Consider the following 19,018-nt stretch of genomic DNA (forward strand, 5'->3'; position numbering starts at 1 on the left):
GGCAGAACAACCAGAACGACTGGTCGACCAGTCGCTATGATGCAAATATTCCTGTCTATTCAACAGCTCAATGCAGGAGCTGCCCCCTGGTGGTCAGTGCGCTCCCACAGTGGGAGTGCCGCTCGGCTGACCAGGATGAGCAGTTGATCCCACAGCAGGAGCAGCAGCTAGTAGGCCCAGGGTGAGGCCAAGTCTCTGCACCTATCAAATACCTGAGACAATCCAGACTCTGGCCTGACCCCACCAGCTGATGCAGGCCTTCTAAAATGTGTTCCAGAAAGAGCACGGGGAGCTGTCTTGATGGCTGAGGATCCTGGAGCACGGCTGCCCTGAACATCCCCAATGGTGTCACCGACCTGGCATCACACATCAAGGACATTCACCGAATGGCTTTGGGATGCAAAGCTCTCCGCCAGATTCCTCCAGGACACAGAACATGCCTTTACCCAAGACATTACCCTGAAATGTCAGCTCAGACTAATTTCCTCATCCAGCAGCTGCTCAGAGGGCAGGTCCACAGTTGCTCAGCTGAAATGAGCAGCGCTCCCACAGCAGGCTGATCCCCGCAGGCCACACGTCCCCCCGCCCACCACCAGTGCACAAATCCATGTACCGGGCCTCTAGTTTTAGAAATAAAATTATATTTGTTGATAACTCCCAAATTTATATCTCCATATCAGAAACAAACTTGAATATTCCCGTCTATTCAACATATTCAATTAGATTTCTACTAGGAATTTCAAACTTAAATATCAAACTGATTCCTGATCTTCTCAAAAGACCTATTCTTATTGTAGTCTTCCCCATCTCAGTTAATGGCTATTTTTTACTTCTAGCTGCTCAGTCCAAACCTTGTAGTCATCCTCAATTCTTCTACTTGTCCTGCAAAAGAAGACTAAACTTTATGAATCTTCATATGTCTGAAAAATGTTTTATTATGCTTTCACATCTGAAATTGAGAATTCTTTATTCAAAGTTATTGTCACTCAAAAATTTGGAAACATAAATTTCTCAGTCATTTTCTTTTCTATGGTTGTATAACAAAAACTCTGGTATCATTTTATTCTTCTTCCTTTGTAGTCATGTATTTCTCTCTCACAAGTCTTTAGAAATTTGTCATTATTCTCGATACTCTAAAATTTCACAATTAAAATAAATAAATATATAAAAATAAAATTTCACAATTATATAAAGTTGTTGATCTTTTTCAGTCATCTTGCTTCATACTCACAGAGCCCTTTTAAAGACAACTACTTTTCATCATGAGAAATTTTCTACTTTAGTTCTTTATTTCTCCCTGTCCATTCTTAGTTCACTGCTTCTGAAACTTCTGTTAGCAGATTAGAACCAATAGATCTTTTGTGTTGCTTCACTTTTCTTTCATCCTTTCTCTTTTTTTATTTTTTGCACTATATCCTGCAAGAAAATACTCAACACAATCTTCCAATTTACTAATTTGATCTTGAAATATATACATTCTGTTCTTCAGCCCATCTATAAGATTATTCATTTTCAAGATCTCTAAATATACTTTTAAAAAATGTTCTTTCTACATGAATATGTCATCCTCTCTTACCTCTTTGAGAAGTACCAATGACACTTTTAAAGGTTTTTTTTTGTTTGTTTACTTATATTAAGTTCTTCTATTTACTGATTTTTGTGCTTCTCTTTCATAATGTTGGTTTTTCTGAAATGTCTGTTGACTCTTATTTGTTGTACATGTTTACATGTAAGAATTCCGTCAATCAGTCTATAAATGCTATTTGTTTACTACAGGATGCTCTTTCATGACTGCACAGAGGAGAAATTCCTGGACAGGGTATGTCAGTAATTCATCTTCTGACCATATAGGCAACCCATGTTCCTCTAGGGTATTTCTATCCCAAATTTATAATCAATGTTCCAGCTAGAGAGCATTTTCTCTCCCATGTGGTGTAAAAGTTGGGCTGGACTCATATGCTGCTCGAACCCCATCCTCAAACAACTACACCGATATTTTTCACAGGATATTGAAGCACCGCTATTCTTACCTTTTTGTTTTCCAGCAGTTTCTCCTGAATATGTTTTTTAGCTAATGCTTCTTTATTAAAATTGATCCCAATGGCCTTCTGTCATTCATATTCCTCACACTCCCTCGTCCTCCCAGGAAGACACACTTTATTGATAACCAGCTTTGCTAAAGTTAGTTTTATTTTAATCTTTAATTTATTCTACTTTTTTCTCCACTTTCTAAGGATATGAGGTAATTCTAGGTAATCCCTTAAAATTGAAATGAATTTCTTTGCCATTTCCCCAAATAACTGATTTTTGTCTAATGACAAGTTAACAATTGGTCTTTTATTAAGACTCTACTTCATAACCATACAAAGGAAGAGAGAGAGAGAGAAATGTCATGAAGTCAATCACATTCACAGCTTTAGAGTCTTGGGTTATCCTGAAAGTTACCACTTTCAACAAAATAGTTCAATATGATCATCTTCTTGTGAAATGACCAGGAACTAATTTATAAAATATGACTGAATATTTTAAACCCATTACCACAAATTTATTTTAACCAAAGCTAATGTTAAGATTTTATTTTAAAAAATGAAATGATATACATTAAATATACATTATAAATATCTATTACATGTTATATATACTATATATGTGTGTGTATGTATATATATACACTATATTAACACTTAAGTAGATTTGTTTTACATTCATGTAATGTATATTATATAACCACTATACTTTTTTAAAAGCTAGATAATGTATTGCCTTCTAAAATAAAATTCCTCTGGTAAGGAAATTAAAAATTTTTTAAAAAAATAATCTAGGTATCTAAAACACATTTCTGCTTCCTCAAAATCTGGTAATAATTAACATAAGAGCTCTTTCAAATGGATACATAGAAATAAAGGTTAAATCATACAGACATTAAAGAAAAGGCAAAAATAAATAATTGCATGAAGCACTAAGGTCACAAATAAAGTCCTTCAAAACAGAAATGCAGTGATCCTACTCACCCTAATAGATCATTTACTATACTCTGTCGCACCACCTGCTTATTAAAACAACAAAACCCAGAAAATTTTAAAAATCATATTTAAAATTTTTTTTAATATATATAATTTCAGAGAGGAAAGGAAAGGGAGAGATAGAAACATCAATGATGAGAGATAATCACTGATAGGCTGCCTCCTGCTCACCCCCTACTGGGGATTGAGCCCACAAACTGGGCGTGTGCCCTGACCGAGAATCAAATCATGACATCCTGGTTCATAAGTCGACTCTCAACCACTAAGCAACACTGGCCAGGCAAATCACAGATTTTTTTTAAAGAGTTAGAAGAGACTCAAAAGATGTATTTGAATCACAAACCCATATTACCACTAGTTAATGTCTATGGAAAAGTTTCTTCAAAGGCACAGTTTCCTTACGTGTACAATGGGGATAGCATTATCAGCCTAGAATTATCATAAGGACTCAAGAAATGAGTTACTTTCTGAACCAAGACTTCTCTCCTATTCTGTACTAGAAAATTAAAGTATATTCCTCACAGATGTACAATTGAATGTGATTTTCCAATTTTATACCATCCTATCTAAATTCTTTGTCTCTCTACTCTTAATCCTCTTAAGCAGACAAACTGAAGGTCAACCAAGAGGTTATGTGACTTAACCAAAGTCATATACTTAGGAAACAACAAAGCCAAGAATTTACTTACTCATACATGTACAAAAATTATTTAAGTATTTACCTTTCTACATGCAGGACAAAGCCCATTTTCATCAGTGCGAATTCGATGCCAACAAAATCGGCAAATCTGGTAGCCACAGGTGCAAGGGAAAAAATTGATATCATCTATCTCCAAGGGCTCCATGCAAAGAGGACATTCCACAGGGTCTTCCTTCGCATCAGGACTGCGAGACATCTTCACGTTTATTAAACAGCAGCAAAAGTTTATAATAACTTAAGGGAGAAATAAGTTCAGCACTGATAATTAAAATGTAGAACTTCAAAGACCTGCATGAGAAGAAACAAAATATACTGTTTACTACTGGAAAAAATAGGATTTTCAACAGTCAATAATCATTTATTAAAAATCTTAATCAGATCAATCTTTGCTATCATCTCAGAATAGATTTCAGAATGGAATCCTGATATTTTTTGCAAGTCAAGTGAAAAAACCTGGCACTATTAACTTTTTGGGGGTTTTTTTGTGTTGTTGTTTTTTTGTTTTTGTTTTTTTAATATATTTTATTGATTTTTTACAGAGAGGAAGGGAGAGAGATAGAGAGCCAGAAACATCGATGAGAGAGAAACATCGATCGGCTGCCTCCTGCACATCTCCTACTGGGGATGTGCCCGCAACCCACGTACATGCCCTTGACCGGAATCGAACCTGGGACCTTTCAGTCCGCAGGCCGACGCTCTATCCACTGAGCCAAACCGGTTTTGGCTGTGTTGTTGTTTTAAATATATTTTTATTGATTTCAGAAAGGAAGGGAGAGGGAGAGAGAGAGAGATAGAAACATCAATGATAAAAGAGAATCATTAATCGGCTTCCTCCTGCACTTTCCCCACTGGGGATTGAGCCTGCAATCGGGGCACGTGCCCTGAACAAGGAAACAAACCGTGACCTCCTCATTGGTAGGTTGACACTCAACCACTGAGCCATCCCAGCTCGGCAACTTTTTGAATTTAATTAAAAAACAAAATAACTTTCTTTTTTCTAGACAAAATATTTATTACTAACCTCAAAGTAATCATATCACATTTGAGGGGAACAAGTATATATAGAAGCATCTTCGGCATTAAAACACACAGTAAACTGTCTTATCCTTGTCCTAAACGCTAGTAATACATAATACTGCCACATAACTAAAGGAGCAAGATATCTAAAATGTATCACAATTTACAAAATAAGCCTAATGAAAAAAAAAAAAGGCTCAGTCATCCAAAATCACATGTTAATATCAAATCCTTACCAAAGAAAACAAAGGCTAGAGTAATTTAAAAATGCCATGTAATCTAACTGTTTACAATTAAATATGTATAATATGTCAACGAAAACTTCTGGGAGAATAGACACATATAAAACAAACCAATAAAAATTAAATATTGTATTTAAAAAAATATTTTTATTGATTTCAGAGAGGAAGGGAGAGGGAGAGAGAGAGAGAGACATAGAAATATGAATAATGAGAGAATCATTGATCGCTGACTCCTGCGTGCCCCCTACTAGGGATCGAGCCCGCAACCTGGGAATATGCCCTGACCTGGAATTGAACAGTGACCTCCTGTTTCATGGGTTGACACTCAACCACTAAGCCAGGCAATAATGTATCTTTTTAGATTATACAGAGTTGAAAAGTTTAGGTAACAATTTAAATTTAGTTTAGTTAAAGCCACTCTTAAAACATTAGGATGGAATCACTATTTTAGGTTAAAAAAATTATAACCTCCAAGATATAACAATGCAATCCCTATAAAAATAACAAAGGTTTTGTTTTGTTTTACATAATTTGACAAAATGATTCTAAAGTTGACATGAAAGAATAAAAATGCATGAGAGTTGCTTTGAAACTTCCGGGGGTGTGCTGGAAGAAATATGGGCATTTGCACTATCAGATATTGAACTGTACTACAAAGCTACAATAATTTAAATAATTTGATATTGGTACAAATATGAACAGAAGGTCTAAGAAAATAAATTTTAAAATCTAGAAAAAGAACCATAAATTTATAAACTTTAATATTTGATAAAAGTGACATTACAAATCAATATGGCAAGGATGACCAATTAAAAAGCAGTAACAGGTCCTAGCTGGTTTGGCTCAGTGGACTGAAGGAGCCTGGGTTCGATTCAGATCAACGGTATATGCCTGGTTTACAGGCTCGATACCCAGTAGGGGGGGTGCAGGAAGCAGCCTATCAATGATTCTCTCTCATCATTGATGTTTCTATCCCTCTCTCTCTCTCTCCCTTCCTCCTGAAGTCAATAAAAATATATTTTAAAAAATAAGCAGTAACAGGATACTGGTTGATGTACTTTAGGAAAAAAAAAAAGACAGTATTGCCCGGCTAGTGTGGCCCAGTGATTGAGCATCAACCCATAAAACCAGGGGGTCATGGTTTGATTCTCGGTCAGGGAACATGCCCTGATCTTCAGTAGCGGGTGTGCAGGAGGCAGCTGATCAATGATTCTCTATCATCATTGATGTTTCTCTCGCTCCTCTCCCTGAAGTCAATAAAAACATATTTAAAATAAAATAAAAAACAGTATATTTGTCACACTACCATCAAAATAAATCCCAAATGATCTGCCTAAAGAAATATACATTGAAATAAACTATTAAAGTGCTAGAAGAAAATAATCATAGAATTTTCCAAATCTTGGGATACAGAAGGTCTTCCTAAGCAAAAACAGAAATTCAGAAGCCCTAAAATAGGGGTGGGCAACCTTTTTGTGAGTGAGTGTCAAAACCACCAAAATCTCTGACTCAAAATTCTTCTGCGAGCCAACCCTAATTTTTTGAGAACATGTTACGCCTACTTGATATCTCTTAAGATGTACGTATGTGAAGAACATTGAAGAAATAATAAAATTCATTCGACAGACAAAAACACAGTATGTGATGATGAAAAATACAGTTATTTTTTCATGTATACATGTACACTGATAGTCCGACAGAAAACTTTATGACTCTGTTTGATATTATCAGTGGGACTTTTGCTGCTGCATCACTGATGACAGAGATTTTACATCAGGTTTATATTTCGTGACCTTTAGAGATATGGACGAGCTACTACTTTCATCCGTCAGGCTACTCCTATTACGAGACTTAACAAAATTCATCACTGAGAACAAAGATTCACAAGCATATGTGGATGAAACCAAAACACTGGTCGGATCTAGGAAGGCAGGGAGAGTTAAGGCAGAGGCATAAAAATTGCTCTTCCCCTCTCTCGTCAATCCATGTCTATGGTCTTTAAGATAACTTGTTATGTAAAATTATTTACTTATCTAAGATGCACCTACACTGAATTTATCTGAAAAATAAAAAAGTTGATATTAAGAAAAAAATTGTAAATGGAAGATTATAAGAGAGGGTTTCGCGTGCCAGCAAAAGTTACTGGCGTGCCATGTTTGGCACGCGTGCCAGGGCTTGCCCACCCCTGCCCTAAAATAAAGATATATGATCAACTTAGCAACATGAACAAAAAAACACATAAAATTAAAGGCAAGTAACAGAGTAAAGGATATATACACTATATGTAATGAAGGGTCAGTGTCCGAAATAATTAAAGATATTGTGTAAAGCAATTTTTAAACGGCAAATAAGTCAAAAGAAAACATGAGAACAGAATATGAGTAGTTCACAAGAATTATAAATGATTACAATATATAAAATGGTGATCAACCTTTTTAGTTTATAAACAGTAAGACAACATTTTCCCCACCAGCCTGCCAAAGAAGTTACTCTCCCCACAAAGTAGAAATTATCACTGATCTACGTTCCTCTTCCTTAAGAAGAAATGGGAACACAATGAATACCTTGCCTTAAATTGCACAGCTATTTGGTGGTGCAGCCTGAATTCATTCCATGAAGTCAACCCCAGAATCTGTGTTACAAACCACTTCCTTATACCACCTAAGAATCTGTCCTACATATTCACACATGTGCACCAAGTATTCTGATACGTTTTACAGCATTGTTCATCCAAGTAGAAAACTGCAAACAATCAGTTGGGAAATCATTATGTAAATAATTATATAGTTATAATAAAGTAGATATTTGTATGTTGTATCAGAAGATGTCTATTATGCAGTGTTTTTTACTATTGAAAAGTAAGTTAGAGACTAACATATTTGATTTGTTTCTCTAAAAAAAATAAAGCACTTGTAAGGTTATACACCAAACTGTTACCATATCACAAAAGAAAAAATGGAGGAAAGTAGACTACTAAGTTATTTTTTTTAAAAAAAATCTGTATTATCTGAATTGTTACAACAAACATCATTTTTGCCATTCAAATGGCCAACTTAAAAAAGAGAAATTACTTTTATCTCATTTAGGAAAATTAAATATGATCTTTGTTAATAATTAGCAGAAAAATGAAATGAAATATCTTCCTATAATTATTTCAAAATAAAAATATTTAAAAACAAAGAAATGGGCCCTGGCTAGTGTGGCTCAGTTGGTTGGGTGTCATCCCATGCACAAGGAGGTTGCCAGTTTGATTCCCAGTCAGGGGCACATGCCAGGGTTGCGGGCTCTATCCCCCGAGTAGGAGGCATGCAGGAGGCAGCCGACTGATGTTGATGTTGTGCTCTCACATCACTGTTTCTCTTTCTCTCCTTTCCTTTCTCTAAAAAACAATCAATAAACTATTCTGAAAGAGAGGAAGGAAGGAAGGGAGGAAGGGAGGGAGGGAGGGAGGGAGGGAGGGAGGGAGGAAGGAAATATGTATTTATAAACAATTAAGGCATCTTGGTTTGCAGACCCAGTTTTGCCACTATCAGTTTCCTCATATATAAAATGAGGGGTCTAGAGCCAATCTAATGCTCCTCCAACTTGAATATCCAAAAACTTACCTATAGAAAATACAGACTCAAACACTGGTTCCACCAACAGGCAATTAAACTAAAATAATTGAGGGGTGCTGTCTACACTTCTAATATACTTTTGATTATAACATTTTATTTATATAACCACAGCTTATTAGAGTTTTAAGTGAAGTAATTTATGGGATGCTGGAAAGGAAACAATATACGAAGTTTATGAATTGAAAAGCTTTCTAGAAAGTAAATTACTATAAATTAAAAATGACATATTAAGGCTATGCTTTTTAATTGCTCTTTTAGTTTAAAAAAGTTGGGAAGAGGATGAATCTTCCAGTTTAGATGGATAAAAGGGAAAAAAATAAAGACAAACTAGCAAGAAGTCCCTTAAGGTGGTTAACACAAAACCAAATACATTTTGTACACTTCTAGCACCATGGAGAGATGCCATGCAAGCCAGTGGCCAAATGCCATGCATCACACAACTGGTCAAATATAGGAGAGAAATCTGATGTGGTAGAAACACTGGAACACCAAGTAAAAAAACTGACTTCTGTCTCATCTCTTCCACTAAGTATCTGTATGATTTTGGAAGACACTCAAAAGCTCTGACTCAATTTATTCATCTGAAAAAAAACTAAGAGACACAAAATTTAATGGAATTTCAAGTAGAGAGAAATTTCCTTTATGTAACCCCATTGAACTAAGCTTTTAAAATAAACTTTGAAATCAACTCTCTCCCTTCCAAATATCTTTGCCAGGATTTTCATTTAGGGAAGGGTAATTTTTATTAAGAAAGCTAGTTAACTAATATTAAAATAAAACAATGAGTTGAAACAGTACGGCACAGAATACAATAAGGTACAAGACACTGAAATAAAAGATGATTGTAAGTGGAAAAAGGGAAGTAAAGCCAATGACTTTCTGGATGAGGTATGAGGGTGATTGCACAGAAGTGATCCATTTTTGATTTGGTAATTAATTTTGCCCAAAAAAATAGTTCCTTTTCACGTATACAATTAATCCTCACAATGACTTGGTAAAAACATACTATCTTATCTAATAATAGAGAATCACAGTAACTAACCGTAACTTCGCTACCCGTCCCATTGGCTAATCAGCAAGATATGTAAATTAGCTGCCAACCAAGATGGCGGCTGGCAGTCACGCAGCTGAAGCGAACATGAGGCTTGCTTGCTCCAGTGATGGAGGAAGCCAAGGTTCCCCACCTGCCTCCGCCCAGCTCTGAGCTGCTCTCTAAGCGACTATGTTGCAAATATAGAAGCTAAACAATCCCCAGAAACCTGCTTTCAGTCAGCCGGGATCTCAGAGCGGGAGTCGCAACAAAGTTTCAAATACAGAAGGTAAACAAAGCCCAGATACCTGCTTTCAGCAGCCGAGGTCTCAGAGCTGGAGCCGAGCCTCAAAGCTAAAGCCAGCTCTCACCTCCAGTGACAGCCATAGAAGGTAAATAAATCCCAGAATTAAAAAAAAAGGAAAAAAAAGGAGAGGTTGGGAGCTTCAGTCACCCGCCAGCCTGAAAACGGCCCTCAGCCCCTCACCCAGGCTGGCAAGGCACCCAAGCGGGACCCCGACCCTGATCCGGGACACCCTTCAGGGCAAACCAGCCGGCCCCCACCCGTGCACCAGGCCTCTATCCTATATAGTAAAAGGGTAATATGCCTCCCAGCACCAGGATCAGCGGAGCCGCAAGGCCTCCCAAACCCGGGATCAGCGGAGCAGCGAGGCCTCCTAGCACTGGGATCAGCAGAGCAGCAAGGCCTCCTAGCACCGGGATGAGCGGAGCCTCCCAGCACTGGGATCAGTGGAGTAGCAAGGCCTCACTGCCCCTGTGTCAAGTGGAGCCGCAAGGCCTCCCAGCACCGGGATCAGCGGAGCAGCGAGGCCTCCTAGCACCGGGATCAGCTGAGCAGCGAGGCCTCACTGCCCCAGTGTCAAGCGGAGCCGTGAGGCCTTCCAGCACTGGGATCAGCGGAGCCGCGAGGCCTCCTGGCCCCTGGAGCAGCGTGACAGGGGGCAGCACCCAAACCTCCTGATCGCCCTGCGGCTCTGTGTGTGACAGGGGGCGGGGCCACAACCTCCCTATCCGCCCTGCTCTGTTCGTGACAGGGGAAGGCGCCCCAACCCCCTGATCAGCCCTGCTCTGTGCCTGATAGGGGGGAGCTCCCCAACCCCCTGATAGGCCCTGTTCTGTGTGTGACAGGGTGTGGGGACCCAACCCCCCCATGGGCCCTGCTCTGTGTGTGACGGGGTGGAGCCACAACCTCCCCATCGGCCTTGCCCTGAGTGTGACAGGGGGGAGTGCCCCAACCCCCTGATCGGCCCTGCTCTGTGGGTGACAGGGGGCGGTGTCCCAACCCCCTGATCCGCCCTGCTCTGTGCATGAGAGGGGTGGCGCCGCAACCTCCCCATCGACCCTGCCTTGAGTGTGACAGGGGGTGGCGCCCCAACCCCCCAATTGGCCCTACCCTGAGCGTGACTGAGGGTGGCATCGCAACCTCCTGATCCGCCCTGCTCTGTGCATGACGGGGGGAGCTCCCCAACCCCCTGATCGGCCCTGCTCTGTGTGTGACAGGGTACGGAGCCCCAACCCCATTGATGGGCCCTACTCTGTGCGTGACAGGGGGCAGCACCCCAACCCCCTGATCAGCCGGCTTTGTATGTGACAGGGGTGGCACCACAAACCCCTGATCCGCCCTGCTCTGTGTGTGACTGGGGGTGGCGCTGCAACCTCCCCATCGACCCTGCCTTGAGTGTGACAGGGGGCGGCGCCCCAAACCCCCAATCGGCCCTACCCTGAGCATGACTGAGGGTGACATCGCAACCTCCTGATCTGCCCTGCTCTGTGCATGACGGGGCAGAGCCCCAACTCCCCAATCGGCCCTGCTCTGAGCCCAACCAGGGGCTGCACCTAGAGATTGGTCTTGCCCTCTTCCACCTGGGAGCGGGCCTAAGCCAGCAGGTCGTTATCCCCCGAGGGGTCCCAGACTGTGAGAGGGCACAAGTGGGGCTGAGGGATACCCGCCCCCCCGCCAGTGCACAAATTTTTGTGCACCGGGCCTCTAGTTCCCTTATAAAAGACAACTGAGGCCAAAGGGTGACCCAGCCTTTAAGTAAGTGTTAAAGACACAAATTGGAAGTAAGACAGTCAACTTAAAAACCCATGCCCTTTCCAATATGGTAAGATAGAAATTATGATAACTGAAGTCATTACTGCATTATCATTGTGCATAAAGCACAAATGTTCAAAAAGTAAAAATTACATTACTTTTTCAAAAACTTAAATTCTACATGAAATTTCTACCTCATATATCACCTGCAACTAATACTATAACACAGTATAAATTCTGACATACATAATAATGTTCCTGAATCACCAAATATCTCACATACCATGTAGTAAGTAAAAGTAAAAATCATATACTCAAAATCATATTAAAAAATTCTTTATCACTCATAAATTGCTGTATACATGACTTTTGCTTAAGACACTGTTCAAAAGATAAGTATAAAAATACAATAAAAAATTTAAAGTACTGCAGCCGCTGTACAAAACAGTTTGGTGGTTCCTCATAAAGCTATATATAGAATTAGCATAATATCCAGCAACTCCACTTTCAGGTATATACAGAAGGAATTTAGAGAAGGGTCTCTTAACAGATATTTAATAATGCTGCTATGCATATTGTACACCAATATGCATAGCAGCATTATTTCCAATAGCCAAAAGCAGAAACAACCCGTGTCTGTCAACAGATGAATGGATAAACAAAATGTAGTATATACATACAATAAAATATTATTCTGCCATAAAAAGAATGAAATTCTGATACAAGCTACAATATGGATGAGCCTTAAAAACATAATGCTAAATAAAATTAGTCACAAAAAGACAAATATCATGATTCTACTGATAATGAGTCATCTAAAGTAGGCAAATTCATTCACAGAGAAAGTAGACGTTACCAAGGGCTGAGGTCAGGAGAATGAGGAGTTATCATTTAATGGGTTACTTAACAATGATTAGTCTTTTAAAGGAGGACAGGGTTAAAAAGCGGGGGTGGGGGGATGGAGGCGCACATTTAGCCTCTCTTATCAAGAAAGCTAACTGGTTGTTCTAATCGTATCTAGTAAATAACACATATTATTCCATCTATATAAACAGATTCTAATTTTGTTAGTAAAGTTAGATAGTTGGCCAATGAAGGTTTTTGCCCCTCTAACAGTTCTTTTCTTTTTTTTTTAATCTTCATTCAGTGATTCAATAAATAGTTATAAAACTCTTACTCTGTTTCAAATTTAGTCTAGGTCTTTGGAATACATTAGTCAACCATAACAGACAAAAATCTCAGCCCTGCTGCCTAACTTTTAATTGGACAATTCCAATTTAAATAGGCCAGTTGGGGGAGGAGAGACGGGAAAAAAATAAAAAATAAAAAATAAATGGGCCAGTTGGAGCAGGTTTCGAGAAAAGTTAACATTTAAAGGAGGTACTTGCGTAAGCTGTGCAAATATCTGAGAAAAGAACAGACCCAGGCATGAAGAAGTCAGTCAAGAGGCCCCACAGAGGGGACATGCCTGAAGTGCTTAAAGAATAGGAAATTCAGAGTGGCTGGAGTAGAATAAGTAAGGGAAAGAACAGTTTGAGATAAGGACAGAGATGTGAGGGGTCCAGGATTTTGTAAGGATTCATCATAGGCCACTAGAACAAGTTTGCCTTCCTTTGTGAAATAAAGGAAGAGGGCCAGAGAGTTTTAAACAGAGAAATGGCATAGGTTTGACTTATATTTTCAAAAAATCTCTCTTTGTTCCACTTGCAGCTTGACAGTAAGGAGTTCTAAGAACCCATTCCCCAGAGAAATGGGTGAAAATTACTTAAAACCAACCGTTTAAAGTATCTAGAAATGATCCTAAAGGCCTAAGGCAAATGAAGAAACATTTATTCAAGAAACTCTATTAAAATTCAGGAAAAACTGCAAGACTATATGGTATTTGAACTAAAACCTGTTCTTTCCCTTTCTCCTTCCCTCCCTCTTCTCAGCTCAGTGAAACTGAAACTCCACTCCAGATTGGTGCAGCCAAAATTTAGAGTGCCCTTTCACCATAGCTAATGGTCAAGAAAGCTACCTTGCCAGTAGTGGCAGGACATCAGTATTTCTCATCCTGCCCAAAGCTACCTGACACTAAAGCTAAATTCCAGGTAAGTGCAGCCGATAGGTGGGGGCTCCCTTCTTTCACCCAACTGCCCACGGGAAAGAAGCCCTATGTTGCTACTGCATGTTGAAAATACTAGGACCTAGACTGCCTTTCACCCAACTACTTTGTAAAGCAGAGCTCCAATACCAGGAAAGGCAAAACAAGAAGACTTGAGGCTACTGCACACCAACCACTCCAGTAAGTGCTCAGTAGAACTGGGGGTATCTGTCACATGGAGTGGAAAGTGTACCACTACCCCACTATCCAACTCCAGAGTCAGCCAGAGCAAGAGATTTTGCCAGGAAGGTGAAGTAGGCTTACAACAGCTCTGAATCTCTTCCAAAGGAAGACTTCATAATGCAATAGAGCAGCGGTTCTCAACCTGTGGGTCGCGACCCCTTTGGGGGTCGAACGACCCTTTCACAGGGGTTGCCTAAGACCATCGGAAAACACATATATAATTACATATTGTTTTTGTGATTAATCACTATGCTTTAATTATGTTCAATTTGTAACAATGAAAATACATCCTGCATATCAGATATTTACATTACAATTCATAACAATAGCAAAATTACAGTTATGAATTAGCAACGAAAACAATTTTATGGTTGGGGGTCACCAAAACATGAGGAACTGTATTAAAGGGTCGCAGCATTAGGAAGGTTGAGAACCACTGCACTAGAGTGTAAAGTTCAGGCCTAAAGGCAATCTCAAAACCAAGAAGCTTGTGATGAAGGGCAACTGGGAGGAGATTCAGATACAGGCTAAACTGTAAACCAGCTAGTTTGCAGGAGAGACTAAGGAGAATCAGGGAATAACACAGCTAGTATGAGTCCTCCTAGGGTCAGAATAAATTTCAAAGTCTGACCTCAAGAACTATCCCTGCAAGTGAGCTCAAATTTTTTTGGATCAAGTTGAGAAGCAATTTGTGTCCTAGGGCAGTGATGGCGAACCTTTTGAGCTTGGCGTGTCAGCATTTTTGAAAAACCCTAACTTAACTCTGGTGCCGTGTCACATATAGAAATTTTTTGATATTTGCAACCATAGTAAAACAAAGACTTATATTTTTGATATTTATTTTATATATTTAAATGCCATTTAACAAAGAAAAATCAACCAAAAAAATGAGTTCGCGTGTCACCTCTGACACGCGTGTCATAGGTTCGCCATCAATGTCCTAGGGCATAGTTGAAAATAAGGAAGCGGTTAGTTGGCAATTAACATCTGGGTGTGGTCAAGGAAAGAGACAGTGGAAGTGGAAGAGAACCCTGCCAAAAACACTGTCATCCTAAGGTGCACGTGGGCATATCCAAGTCTGCACCCTCCAGGATCAATACCAGATGCTTAACACTGCAAAAGGGGAATAGACGTCACTAAATTAATCTAAGCAGTCACTAAACAAATAAGTAAATGACAGTAACAAGCCCTGGGAGGGATGGGAGACCAGTACCCTGAGTTGCTACATAAAATAAAATGTCCAGTTTTCAACCAGAAATTGCAAGCCATGCAAAAAAACAGGAAAGTATAACCCATATACACCAGGAAGAAAGCAGGCAATAGAAACTGCCTGTGAGAGACACCATATGTTGGATTTAACACACAAAGACTTCAAAGAAACCATTTTAAGTATGTTCAAAGAACTAAAAGAAACCATGATTAAAGTAGTAAAGGAATGTACAATAAAAATGTCACATCAAATAGAGAATTTCAATAAAAAGATATTTTTTAAATAAAGAAACAAATGGAAATTGTGGAGTTGGGAAGTATAACAACTGAAATAAAGTCACTAGAGGGGCTCAACAGTATGTTGTAACTGGCAAAAGAACGAACTAGTGAAATAGATGGTGGCAGATTAATAGAGATTATACAGTCCAAAAACAGGAAAAAAGAATAAAGAAAAATGAACAAAGCTTCAGAAATGTAAAACACCATTAAATATATCAACATACACATAATGGGAATACTAAAAAAGAAAATATTTAAAGAAATAATGGCTGTATAAAAATTAACAACTATAGCTACACAAAATACATGAATCTCACAAACATAATGTTGAACAAAGAAAGCAAGAGGAAGAATATAATGTGGTCATATAAATTTTAACAGATAAAAGAAAGCTATATTTTAGGGATGCAGGGAAAATGACAAATATCAGAACAGTGAATGCCTTATGGTGAAAGGGAGAGGGTTATGGACCAAAAGTGCATTGGTGGTAAAGGGGTATTCTGAGGTACCTGAAATGTTCTGTATTTTTTCCTTTTTAAATTTTTTTTCAAAGCACTGCCATGACCAAACCCATCTCACTCTCTCAACTAGCTTCATACGTATATGGTGGCAGAGCTGGGATCAAAACCAGGTGTTTTCCAAAGCCAAGGTCCAACCGTGGGAATAGCTGCAGTAACCCATGCCCTATGACAACAAGGAAAAGTCCCCCAAACCTCCAAAACCAGTCTACTCTAAAATTCCCACCTCAGTCCAATTCCCAATACACACACTGGGCAACATTGGGCAAAAAAAAAATCCTCTTGTTTTCCCCCACATTCTAGCTCTCCACTTTCTGTAACATCTCATCCAACTCAGACCCAAGGCTTGAGAAGTTGATTCATACCTGGAGAAAAAATAAAATTAAAATAACAGGGCAGGTGAGAGAGCCCTTGGGGGAAGCTCTGGAATGACTGTAGAAATTGAGGAAAGAGCAGAGGAAGTGACAACTAGAGATAGGTACAGGCACTCATCCCAATTGAGATGGCTTCAGGATCCCAGGATCTGCCTGGGGCCAGAAAGTATTCCTTTCCCAGTCTGCTCATATCTAAGAAAGAACTGGTCTCTCTTCTCCACTCTTCCACTCAGCACTAGTGGCCCCCATGGCCTACAGTGTCAAGTCATAGCATCTTAGCCTGGCATAGAAGTGCCTCATTTTCTGTCTCAAGCAAGTGGCTGCAGCAGTCAGAACAAGACAGGAACTAGGCCATAGGCCAGTACCCTTAGGCCCGGGTTCTAAACCAGTAGGACTCCTGGCATGGGTGGAAGCACACAGCAGTAAAAAAGCAGAGAAGGCCATAGAAGAGGAGGAGGGAGAAGGCCCAAACCAGTAGCTTAGAGCTACACAGAGCCAGCTCCTCCAAGGTGAGCAGTTTGGTGAGCCCAAAGCCTTTTTGGCTCCAGACCCTGACACAATCCTCAGACGTCCTAGGGCTCAGGGTGGCATTTCCCTGCTCCCTCCTCCAAGCAGGATATGGGTGGCTGGCTGCAGGGCAGGAGTCCTGGAGCAGCACTAAAATACAGGCAGATTCCTAGGGTCCTTTCTGTAGTCATCCTTCCTGTAATGAGGACCAGCTCTCCTGCAGAAGATCCTTTCAATTCCATCTGACTCCCCAGGACCTAGGCTTGGAATGTCTGGGTCTTATTCCTGTCTGGACCATCTCCAAAGTTCAAGGTGGTCAGCAAGCCAACAACATGAGACCCACACCACTTCCTTGTGATTGTCCTAGTCACAGGCACACAGTCAGCTGCCCAAAAGATCTCAAGACGGAGACCCAGTCCTGAGAGATGTCACAGCTTTGAAAGTCAGTCCTGTGAGTGAGAAGGAAGCCTCAAAGACCAGGCCAGAAAGGCCAAGAAGCAGCAGGATCAGAGTGGCACAGATCAGAGGTGGGTGGTGGGCCAGACAGAGATGCAGGTTGTACCATGCCTGGCAGCTGCTCATGGGGAGCCAGAGGGGCCTGGGCCTCCACAGAGAGCCTCCATGGAGAGACCCCCTCCCGCCACCCTCTTGACAAAGGTGAGGTTGGGATCCATGCTCTCCCCACAAACCCTCAGAGGGGATTCCCATGTGCAGTGAAATGTTCTATTTTTAACCTGGAGGGTGGTTATAAAGATGTTTGCTTCATAATAAAACTGTACATGTTTTATATTTTTTCTGAATATATACTTCTTACCTTTTTCAAAGTCTTAATAGAAAGAGATAATAGCTGCAAATTTCCCAGAATGGTAACAAATAACCCCCAGACCCAGAAAGCACACATACCCAAGATCAACAAACCTACCAGACACAGAAGAGTAAAAGCACAAAACACTAAAGAATCTTAAAATCAGATATAATGAAAAGGACCCTTCACGCTATGGAATTATAATTATTAGAATTACAGTGGACTTAATGGCAACAACTGAAGCCACAAGGGAATGACATATATTCAAGATACTGAGAGAAAATTACTGTCAACCTACAATTGTGCTCCTAAAAAAGCAGTAACTCTTAATGAGAGTAAAATAATAAAACAGCATTTTTTATGATAACTGAGGTTTTCACATGGACTGGATATTAGATGATATTAAAGAATTATTATTAAGTATGACAGAAGTATTGCATTTATTTTCTTTAAAGCTCTTTTACAGGAGAAATATTCTTAAGTAATTATAGACTTCGTGATGTGATATTTCAGCAGGAAAGGAAGCACAGAATGGGAAAGAGATGAAACTTTCAAAGTGTCCCAAGTGTCCATAACTACAGAAACTGAGGGATGGAAATAATTGGATTTTATTGTACTATTTGGTCTATTTTTGTGCATGCTTACAAATGTCTCTAATACATTTTTTAAATAATTGATAAAATCATAAGGCTAAATTAAAACAAATAAACAAAAATATAGCCTATTTACCAGTAAAAGACCTCCACTAAAGGAATCTGTCAAAATGTTCTTCAGGAAGAAGGAAAATGATCTCAGAAGGACAGTCAGATTAAAGAAGAGATGGTGAGGAAAGAATATGGTAAAAATGCATGTAAACTGAATCACATATTTCTATGTAAAAATAATAAAATTTGATGGATTTAACAAGGGTAAAATAAAATGTTAAACAATAACAACAGATAAGGTGGGAGAGCATACTGAATAAACTGCTATAAGGTCCAACTTTGAGAGCAATATGAATGATTCAATTTCAAGGTTAAGTAACCATATATTCCCTATCATCTACTAATTCCACTTCCCTTAATTACCTTAGAGAAACATTTAGTTTCTGCCTTAGTTGCACACTTTTAAAATATATTTTTATTGATTTCAGAGAGGAAGGGGAAGGGAGAGAGAGAGATAGAACCATCAATGATGAAAGAGAATCATTGATCGACTGCCTCCTGCACACCCCCTACTGGGGATTGAGCCCACAGCCAGGCATGTGCCCTGACAGGGAATTGAACTGTGAACTAACTCCTGGTTCACAGGTTGACACTCAACCACAGAACTACAC

At 39.6% G+C, this 19,018-nt stretch overlaps 1 protein-coding gene and 1 pseudogene across 6 annotated transcripts in view; both read right to left on the bottom strand.

The window, feature by feature from the left end:
* Nucleotides 1–19,018, bottom strand: part of CNOT4 (CCR4-NOT transcription complex subunit 4) — a 150,999-nt gene that overhangs the window by 74,758 nt on the left and 57,223 nt on the right. For all 6 annotated transcript variants that reach the window (XM_070423960.1, XM_070423958.1, XM_070423959.1 and 3 more), the window contains exon 2: nucleotides 3,746–4,011. In XM_070423960.1, coding sequence (XP_070280061.1) covers nucleotides 3,746–3,919 — 174 coding nt within the window. In that variant the 5' untranslated portion in view covers nucleotides 3,920–4,011. The remainder of the gene's footprint in view (nucleotides 1–3,745; nucleotides 4,012–19,018) is intronic.
* LOC139015962 (insulin-like growth factor-binding protein 3 receptor pseudogene) lies at nucleotides 16,759–17,511 on the bottom strand (annotated as a pseudogene).

The sequence above is a fragment of the Myotis yumanensis genome, unplaced genomic scaffold (genome assembly GCF_028538775.1).
Source record: "Myotis yumanensis isolate MYYU_CA2020_CCGP unplaced genomic scaffold, mMyoYum1.0.hap1 SCAF_9, whole genome shotgun sequence".
Classification (NCBI taxonomy): domain Eukaryota; kingdom Metazoa; phylum Chordata; class Mammalia; order Chiroptera; family Vespertilionidae; genus Myotis; species Myotis yumanensis.